This window comes from Abramis brama (genome assembly GCF_963993115.1).
Source record: "Abramis brama genome assembly, chromosome: 13".
NCBI classification, from domain to species: Eukaryota; Metazoa; Chordata; class Actinopteri; order Cypriniformes; family Leuciscidae; genus Abramis; species Abramis brama.
In genome coordinates this window covers 38,466,194-38,476,873 of record NC_139975.1, presented here as the reverse complement: position 1 = coordinate 38,476,873, position 10,680 = coordinate 38,466,194, and the positions used below count along the sequence as shown (strand labels likewise).

The 10,680-nt window shown below is 40.2% G+C and overlaps 1 protein-coding gene across 1 annotated transcript; it reads right to left on the bottom strand.

Moving 5' to 3' along the window:
* Positions 1-5,724: 5,724 nt before the first annotated feature.
* On the bottom strand, positions 5,725-10,406 carry rtn4rl2b (reticulon 4 receptor-like 2b). Its single transcript, XM_084133587.1, has 3 exons — positions 10,152-10,406; positions 8,549-8,775; positions 5,725-7,708 (listed from the first exon to the last, which is right to left on the bottom strand). Exons 1-3 carry the CDS (start codon positions 10,207-10,209, stop codon positions 6,629-6,631), a joined length of 1,365 nt encoding a protein of 454 aa, XP_083989713.1. The 5' UTR covers positions 10,210-10,406; the 3' UTR covers positions 5,725-6,628.
* Positions 10,407-10,680: the final 274 nt, after the last annotated feature.

Below are 10,680 nucleotides of genomic sequence, written 5' to 3'. Positions count from 1 at the left end.
TGGAGATGAGTTTGTTGAGGATCAGTGCCGATGGCTGTTGTGTCGATGAGGCCTTCACAGGGCTGATGAGGCTGGAACTTCAGGGATGCGTTGTGGATGGGTACAGGCGCAGGTCCACCATCTTATCTGGATACGGCCCGGATCCGGCTAACTTCAGTAAACCTCGGAATAAACAGAAAGACTAACATTAGCATAGATGCCATTATGTAACGAGTACATCAGATGTTATAGGGAGTGTACAAACCAACATGACGGAAAGAGTAAATCGAATTCTCAAGAACATGATGGCAGCCTATGTGAACGACAACCATCAGAGGTGGGACCAGTTCTTACCAGAATTCAGATTCGCCCTTAATTCAGCCGTTCAAGAGACCACTGGACTAACCCCAGCAGAACTCCAGTGTGGGAGTGTGGGAGTGAAGAAAATCTGTGCCACAACATTGTTTGTTTTACTTTCACTTTCCCTTTGCGTGAATGGGTGGAGTATTTCAATTAACGACAGAAGGAAGTTAATTGAAGGGAAGTGTGTCGTACCTGGAAAGGACGCATCAACCGTTTGTTTGCATGTGAAGTTTGCCAGTAGTGAGAGTGATTGATTGTCGTGGAAAGACAGCCGCTTGTCAATCTGATCACTACTACTACACACACACACACACACTACTACACACGCACCCACTCGCATTCCTTTCACATTCGCACATTCTGTGTCCTTAGTGTTTTTTTTTTTTTGTAATCGTTGCTGCCCGTTAAAATTATTGTTTGATGTTGTTGATTTACAACGAAATGAATGAAATTCTATCAAATGTTTACTTTTTTCTCTTTTCTTTTTTTTATGGACAATTTGTGAATGAATGTGGACACGAATCTGCAAACGTGGATTAGCGTGGCGCGTTTTCTGCACGGATTTCAAAGACCGAGTTGATTACTACTGCTAGTGTTGAACTTTTATTTTTATTGTTTGTTTTTTTATTTCCATTTCATTTTTTCTTTTAAAAGGAGGTTGTGTTATTATTATTATTATTATTATTATTATGAACATTATATACTTGAATAATAAATATCCCTTGTGAACTGAATTTTTCTGGGATTATTATTTTGATTTGTTGTGTAACAGGTTTTTGTTTTTTTTTGCTATCCTGGGTTAATTAAAATTTTGACAGGTTTAATCCTGTCTGGCGCCCGAAGTTTTCTTTAAAATAATTTATGTATGTTAGGGCGGCCACCACCGTTACACACTCCATCTGATATATATTCACTAGTGTACACTCCACCTGATATATATTCACTAGTGTACACTCCACCTGATATATATTCACTAGTGTACACTCCTGATATATATTCACTAGTGTACACTCCATCTGATGTATATTCACTAGTGTACACTCCACCTGATATATATTCACTAGTGTACACTCCACCTGATATATATTCACTAGTGTACACTCCATCTGATGTATATTCACTAGTGTACACTCCACCTGATATATATTCACTAGTGTACACTCCATCTGATGTATATTCACTAGTGTACACTCCATCTGATGTATATTCACTAGTGTACACTCCATCTGATGTATATTCACTAGTGTACACTCCATCTGATGTATATTCACTAGTGTACACTCCATCTGATGTATATTCACTAGTGTACACTCCATCTGATATATATTCACTAGTGTACACTCCATCTGATATATATATTCACTAGTGTACACTCCTTCTGATATATATATTCATTAGTGTACACTCCTCCTGATGTATATTCACTAGTGTACACTCCATCTGATGTATATTCACTAGTGTACACTCCATCTGATGTATATTCACTAGTGTACACTCCATCTGATATATATTCACTAGTGTACACTCCATCTGATATATATATTCACTAGTGTACACTCCTCCTGATGTATATTCACTAGTGTACACTCCTTCTGATATATATTCAATAGTGCACACTCCTTGTGATATATATTCACTAGTGTACACTCCTCCTGATGTATATTCACTAGTGTACACTCCTTCTGATATATATTCACTAGTGTACACTCTTTGTGATATATATATTCACTAGTGTACACTCCTTCTGATATATAATCACTAGTGTACACTCCTCCTGATGTATATTCACTAGTGTACACTCCTCCTGATGTATATTCACTAGTGTACACTCCTGATATATATTCACTAGTGTGCACTCCTCCTGATGTATAGTCACTAGTGTACACTCCTGATATATATTCACTAGTGTACACTCCTCCTGATGTATAGTCACTAGTGTACACTCCTGATGTATATTCACTAGTGTACACTCCTGATATATAGTCACTAGTGTGCACTCCTCCTGATGTATAGTCACTAGTGTACACTCCTGATATATATTCACTAGTGTACACTCCTCCTGATGTATATTCACTAGTGTACACTCCTGATATATATTCACTATAGTGTACACTCCTTCTGATATATATTCACTATAGTGTACACTCCTCCTGATGTATATTCACTAGTGTACACTCCTTCTGATATATATTCACTAGTGTACACTCCTTCTGATATATATTCACTAGTGTACACTCTTTGTGATATATATATTCACTAGTGTACACTCCTCCTGATGTATATTCACTAGTGTACACTCCTGATATATATTCACTATAGTGTACACTCCTTCTGATATATATTCACATAGTGTACACTACATCTGATCCATTCACTAATATTGTAGCATGGTTCGTTATTCCAATATGGCCTTGTCTCCAGTAACATAATGTTATTTGTGGTTCAAACTTTATCTTTTTTTAGTCTCTCCCCACATTCTGTTCGCTCCCTAAATTAATAGTGCTAATGATCTCGCAGATGGAACATTTACACTCATGCACACACTTGTACTCTCTCAGGCATGACACACGGCTGATGATGCACGTCACAGCTACGCCAACACACGTCCATGCAGACAGAACCATCTGGATGGAGTGTATGAGGGGATGATGAGATTTAGGAAACGAGAGATGAATGAATGGCTGGCTCTTGAATGCCTGAATGCAAGTGATTGACACACAAGACAGCAGAACAATGCCGAACACAAAGCCTAGAACAAACAGCACACTGTGAGAGAATGAAGCAAGTGCGTCTTTGGTGAAGAAACTTCCGGTTGATTTATTTTGAGAGTTTGTATACACCCAAATGGCCATAGGAAAGATCTCATTATAACCTCCATTGTTACACCTAGACAGGAGAATTTGCCCAAGCTCCTGTATCTCCAAAGTGTCTCCTTGTGACGGTCAAACATTTAAATATAATATATAATCTGCTATCTACATGATCATACAATTATTATTTCAGTTCTTTCTCAATTGTTTACTTCAGTTGAAAATGGTGTCGTGTTAACGGCCCATAAATTAATACCTATTGATTTTTACGACGGAAATGAATCAAGGATGAACATACTTATACTGGACAATGATTTTATTCTAGATCTGCTGTACAGCAGAAACAAACTTTGTTGCATTAATTTCCTGTTTTCACTGAAAGCTGCTTTGAAACAATCTTGAATTTTTTGAGCAAGTACATAACCAGCCAGTGTTCAAAACTCTCTGCTTGCCTTAACTGATTCAAATCAGTAAGCTTGTAAAAATGTTTTTAATCTAGTGAATTACTGGTGGATTTCCACGGGAAATTCAAGCATGTCTTTGCGTCATTCCGTCACATCTATCCACATAAAGAAGAGTCTGGGCTAGTAGGCTATGAGTGTGAGGATGTTGGAGGTGGAGATTTATAGCCTTTGTCACAGCACTTGATATAATTATAATTAAACTTACCAGTTTTGATGGCAGATCCAGAAAGGTTCAAACGACAATCACCAACTGGAGATTCACCCGCTGTAAAACGCAAAAGACTTCGGAGTGGCTACAGAAAAAAATGAGACTGCGAGCGGCCCATGCGGAAACGAGGATAATATCAGAAGGGCATTAAATGTAGTCACGCAATGCTGATGTTGTTAACATTAACAATTTGAGAACAAAGTATAATTTGCACGGTTTGACGTGATATGATAAGCGATCGTTAGATTTAATCAGCGTGATTTACTGCAATGCTTTTTTCCCCTTAGTTGGTCAGAACAAAAGTGGATGTTACTCACTTGTTCAGACGACATTTACTGGTGAAAATTGTTATGTTGGTCATACTTCCAAAAAGTAGAATCTGTGATTGCGAATGACAGTATCCACACTGGCAGTGATTGACAGCCGCATATTCTCCTCAAAACATTGGATTCATCGGGACTGTGCCGTGCCAAGGCACAACACACGAAAAGCTGATAATTCCGCGAATAATTTCAATTGCAGATTTCGAACAGAGATGGCGACAAAGAGGAACAACTACGGAGAGCAAACTCTGAGCAATGCACTTAGCGTCCAGGGCCCGTATTCATAAAGATTCTAAGAATCCTCTCAGAAAACTCTTAATTTAGCTTAAAAACTTTTGCGTAGGAGTCTTAGCTTAAGAGCGATTCGAGACCGATCTGAGAGCAACTCTGAGTAAGGAAAGACAAAAACTTTTATCCTAGTGAGGAGGCGGGGTTGACCCCGTTGCTATGCATGACACTATCTTTTGACGACTGTGATTGGTTGGTTGACCAAGAAGGAAAAAAAAGATTTATATTTCTATTCTAAGCCTCCACTTTGAAATTACATGCGTAATTTTTCCTATTTGACCGTTCTCACACACACACACACACACACACACACACACATTATATATGTGTATATACATCCTTTTTTTTATTTACCATGCTGTTAATTTCCTATAAGGTATTTGATTGCTTAGAATGATAAAAATTGTTCCACTCTTTCCAATTACACTGATTGCTGGCGTGTCTATTTAAGTGGTGGTTTGAATGTTGGTTTTAATGTATCAAACATGGAATTTTCCCAGTTCCCAAATATTGTAATGTAGTGATTACTTTCATTTCTGGCACTATGGCATTTCTGTGCTGTGCTGGAGATATTAGCGTGTCTCTAAAAAGATCAGTCTCAAACATGATCCCTGCACGATTTAATCTATAGCGTCTTATTAACTCACTGTTATTCATTGTCTGCAACACATTTCTTCTCCCTCTTCGTCTTTCTGCCATTTTCTCCTCTGCTAAAGAAACTCTTAAGCCTCTTAAAAGTCCTCGTCCGTGCTCCTAACAATGTTTACCTTAAGACCTCTTTTAAGGGTTAAGATGCTTTCTGAAATACTTTTTTCTTTACTAGGATTTTTTCTTCAATTTTAAGAGTAAACGCCCACATTTCTTAGAATTTTCTTAGAATTTTGTCACTAGGAGCTACTCTTTGCATTAAGATTCTTTATGAATACGGGCCCAGGGGTTTTAGTGTATACTTGTTTTGTTGAGGGGGGTTATCTAATGACATATCTGGTGAGAAATTCTAGATAATAGAAAAATGTTTGTTTCAAGTTATATATCAATGTTAGTTTGTGTTTATTATTTAACTAAAACAATTCTTACATGCATACTGGCAGCTAACTGAATACTTGGGATTTACATTTTTTTTGTGTTTGTGTTTTGTCAATTTTTCCATTTTAACAATGGGGGAAGATTTAAAAATCAGATGTATCACTTCTCCATCACCATCTTGCTTAAACACACACACACACACACACACACACACACACACACACACACATCAAATACTGCAGCAAGAGATCACTCAGTAATATGGCAAAGATAATGAATATTTATTCATTGATTTTTATTTACAAGTTTTTTAAGACAAAGCATGATTGTGTTTGACATTTTGTTCTGTAAACAGCTGAACACGTGCTCACAGAAAGAGATATCTTACACAGAGAAAACACGGATCTCTCACCTCAAGTGGTTCCCAAGTTCTTCAGGTTGAATTAAACATTGACTTCCTGTTCTAATTTCACCTGATATCCAAAGTACTGGCACAACTCAGATTAACTAACACAACCTAAAGTACTTGACACAGTTTCAACATGTGAAAAACATTAGTGACGGTCTCTGTCAATTGTTTTATAATTGTGAAAAAAAAAGAAAAAAAAAGATCTTGAAATGTAGTCATTTTAAGTGTAGCTTAAGTAGTTTGAACAGTCTTTTGGAGCCACTGAATGTGATGATGTATCTGGTGTGGTACCCAACAATCACTCAAAACACTAAGGGATCTACTGACTAGCATGTTCAGGCTCCTGTTGGAAAAGTAAGTCTTTGAGTATGTGCATGTTCCTATTTACACAATGATATGATGTTCATTGATAATTTACGTAGTCTCATTTGCTGGTATGAGAGTTTTCCTCTCTGTCTAGAGACTTCCCTCATTGACCTTTACCTCTAGTTTCATTTTCCACATGACTCCCTATATTCCTCTTTACTCATCTCCTTGTCCTATGTTCTCTTATTCTAGAGAAGAACATGACTTGAGTAATGCCGCCTGCATGCAGTAGCCCTGTCTCTGTTCTACTGTATGTTGTGTTTCATGTGTTGTTATATTCAGTCTTGTCACCCTTTTCTGCATGGCTGCTTCTATGCATTAATCAGCATAAGCCGATCGCAGGAGAAAGGTAGTGGAGCATAACAAAAGAGGAAGAGGAGGAGAAGGAAAGCTCAGCCAAAGAGCAGATGGAAAGAGAGAGTCAGTGCTGTGAGCGAGAGGAAGGACAGAAGTGAAGCCGAAGAGGAAGACGGGAGAACGGGAGAGTCGTAACCGGGTGGGCATTCGAGCTCGAAACAGGGGACTGAGGCTGCGTCCTCATTGCCGTAGTTTGCCCAGTACTCTTCGGGCTCCAGCTTGGGTAAAGCAGCCTCCTCCACTGTGAGATCATACTTGGAGGAAAAGGAGGGTGATGAAGATGAGGGATGCTTGACTGGAAAGGCCTTCAGGGTCTCGCTGCTCTTGTGAAAGTGGCTCTTGGATGATGAGGCCGGCTTGTTCTTTGAGAACCACCAGCGAGTCTTGGTGCTGAAGGTGGTGGTTGTAGTGCCAGCCATGGATCCTGGGTCAGGCAATGGGCAGAGCGCGAAGTCCATCTCCCGCAGGAATCTCAGGTCCTGGCCTTTCCGAGGGGCTGGTGAAGAGCAGGTTACGTCTGAGCTGGAGATCCGAGATTTGCGGAACCACTCCCAGAGCGACCTGGCTTCACATCCGCAGGTCCAGGGGTTGGCATTGAGCCTGAGGAACTGCACCGAGGACGTATCCTTCAGCACCTGACCCGGCAGCTCCTGCAGAGTGTTGTTGAAGAGATAGAGGATGGTCAATCGGCCCAGGTCCCGGAAGGCTCTTCGATGGACCTGTCGGATGCGGTTGTCGTGCAGCAGCAGCCGGTCCAGATTCACCAGGCCGCGGAAGGCGTTCTCAGAGAGGACGCGGATGCGATTGCCATGCAGGAACAGGTGTGTGAGGTTGACCAGGTCGGAGAAGAGTCCGTCGGGGAGGTGTGTCAGCTGGTTCTCCTGCAGGTAGAGGAACTGCAGGCTGTAGAGCTTGAGGAAGAGGTCGGCGGGCAGCTCGGTCAGGTGGCAGCGGTGCATGTGGAGGCTCTGCAAGCGCTCCAGTCCCCTGAACGCCCCCCCGTCAAGCCTGCGCAGGGAAGGGTTATCACTCAAATCCAGTTCCTCTAGGACACGCAGATTGCTGAAGGCACCTGCTTCGATCCATGTGATGTTATTGGAGTACAGCCATAAGACCTGCGGATTCAGAAGGTAAAGATTAATCTCTGCTCATATCTTCACACAAAAAACTCAGTGAAGTTTACGTAAGCAATAAGGTCCTCGAGGCTGTGCTGTAAGGTGAATAAGTCACGACTGAAGGGCGTTGTTAGGCTCGATGCGAAGCGGAGTCAGCCGTGACTTATTCACCATACAGCACAGCCTCGAGTACCTTGTTGCTTTTATAAAACGGTTACCACACAATACAAATATTAAAGCCAAAAAATATGTATCATTGCAACTTGCATGAAGTAAAATCACTAAAAGCCTTCCTTCCACTGGAAAAAATAGTCCCTGACCGTGAACAACAACAGAAGTTACATTATTTCTCCATTAGATGGCGGCAAACACTGTCTTTATGAGTGAGTCAGTCAGTAGAGAAGACTTTTATATTGAAAGGACTCAAACTTGTGAACACAGAGAAGCAAGACTCGACTGATAAATGACTAGCGTGTCACGGAAAAGCCCTTAGCCTAGCTGTTAGAAGTACAAGATATTGCAGCGGACATTCAAACGATTTTTTATTATGAATATAGGACGGACCTGAAGGAAAATGCTAAATCTACTGTAAATGCAGGTACATTTACTTACTCGACCTCTCACAATACTCTACTCTATAAGCTTCAGTGAACAATATCAATGAGATCAAACATATGTTTGCGTTGCTAAGAGTGGTTGCTAGGGCTATTGTGTAGTGATACATAGAACCGTTGGGTGAAGCGGTCATAGCCGTGTTTTATAGAGAATAAATCACAGCTATTGACCAATCAGAACCAAGGACTGGAACTAACCATTTTATAAACATAAATATGTCCTCACCTGTGTTTCGAAACCAAAGGAGTCGGCTCTGAGCTCGGCGATACGGTTGTTCTGCAAGAAGACGCGCTGGGAGTCGTAGGGCACACCGGTGGGAACGGCGGTGTAGTTCTGAGACTGACAGCTCACAGTCATGGGCGTATGGTAGCACACACACAGCCTGGGACACGCCTGACCCGGTGCACAGCGACATGCCAACAGCCATACCACCAACCACAGAGACAAACCACCTGTGGAGAGAGAAGAGCATAGACTTAACATGAGGTTCATGTTCGCTTGTGAGAAGAAGCTGTTCTACGGTTACTGAAAGTTCTGGAGTGATGCAGACATGAAGAAACACTTTGTCATTTGTCATGCTGGATTAAACATGACGTGACAGATGCTATTTGAGGTATCATTGCTCGGTTAACTAGCCAAAATTTGATATCCACATACGTCCTTCTTGACAAAAGCAGTTCTGCCAGTCGGAGACTCAAACTGTCCATCCGGGACATGACAGGACAGTTTGCATGAAACAAAAAGCTTGGATTCACTTCAGGTTTGTGAAACCGAACCCAATTCAATTACTGCCGCTCATGAATATTTAAGAGGGGAGCTCACGGTGTCCGGTAACTCTACACAATAACATGACGCTTAAAGACACGCACAGCGTGAATTAATTATACTGCGTGCATTCATGTGACCAGCACAAGATTTTCCTATTAGTTGACCCATGACCTGGTCACTCCACATCTCTTCTAGAACGAGGTGTACTAATTCACTACACAGCACTAATGTGGAAAATGTAACTGTGTACCATTTGTGCATAATTGCGTATACCTGCTTTTCAACAGTGCTTTATAATTTTCCCATTGTAAACAAATTATTATTATTATTCTAAATGTATCCTGATTACAGCAAAAGTGTTCATAAAAATGTGTTTTTACACTACAATGTATATATACATGTATATGTATGAATTCTGTCATATATTTTATAAAATATAATTACAAAATATAAAATATACAGAACAATACAAATTGATTTTAATTTAATTTGATTTATTTATATTAAATGTATTGGTAACACTTTACAATAAGGTTCATTAGTTAACATTAGATAATGTATTAACATTAACAATGAGCAATACATTTGTTACAGTATTTATTAATCTTTTGTTAATGTTAGTTGCTAAAAATACAGCTGTTCATTGTTTGTTCATGTTAGTTCACAGTGCATTAACTAATGTTAACAAACCTTTGATTTTAATAATGTATTAGTTCATTTTGAAATTAATATATACTAAGATTAATAAATGCTGTATAAATCTTGTTCATTCTTAGTTCATGTTAACCAATAAACCTTATTGTAAAGTGTTACCAATTTATTTGTAACGTAAAATACACAATAGTCTGTAAAGTTAGATGCATTTGAATGTCTTTAAATGTTCATCTATCAAAAATAAGCAATGATAATAATGAGTGTTTTCAGCTTGTAAGCTTCAAAATGTAGCCAAAAACTGCAACATGTAGGCTATACAATAAATTGCTGTCATTATGCATCCAATAAAATGATGCATAATCATTAAACATAGACTTATAATTACAGTACAAATGTTGGTACTTACTCTTGAAGGTAAGAGTGTTGGAGGCGCGAGCGCTTCGCGTAGTCGCACGAGTTTCCATCCCAAAATCCAAACCGAGAGCGAGTTAGTGTGCGCGTGCTGCTATCTGCTCTGCCGGTCAGCTCTGGTGCTCTGGTGCTCGTGCTGCTCGTGCTCGACTGCGACTGAGGAGAGACGCTCACCGGACGCGTTTATAGTCCAGCACGGGCTGCCCACGGACGCGGGAGAAACACGGAAACTGTAGTGCGTAACGCGCGCGCGCGCGGGCGGGCTCGGGGGTGGGGGGAGGAAACCGGAGCGTGTGTCTGAGTGAGTGTGTTGAGGGGGATGACTAAATAACTTTAACGGGTGTTTTACATAAATGACTGTATTCTCTAGAGTCGTATTAGTAAACAACAGGCTAGAATACTTCTACAGCCTCATTTGTCGAATCAGTGTGTAGGCTACAGATAAGGTTAACGGAGGAAAACGTGCGGTATACTTTTGTGTAAAGGCCTACACAATTATAGATTGTATTATACTGTATTATAGA

Excerpts from the sequence above, each read along its gene's own strand:
- rtn4rl2b (XM_084133587.1), bottom strand. The coding sequence starts at position 10,209 with ATGGAAACTCGTGCGACTACGCGAAGCGCTCGCGCCTCCAACACTCTT. Across the intron at positions 8,776-10,151 it reads CAACACTCTTACCTTCAAGA|GTGGTTTGTCTCTGTGGTTG; the intron begins GTAAGTACCAAC and ends CTCTCTCCACAG. Across the intron at positions 7,709-8,548 it reads CCTTTGGTTTCGAAACACAG|GTCTTATGGCTGTACTCCAA; the intron begins GTGAGGACATAT and ends CTGAATCCGCAG.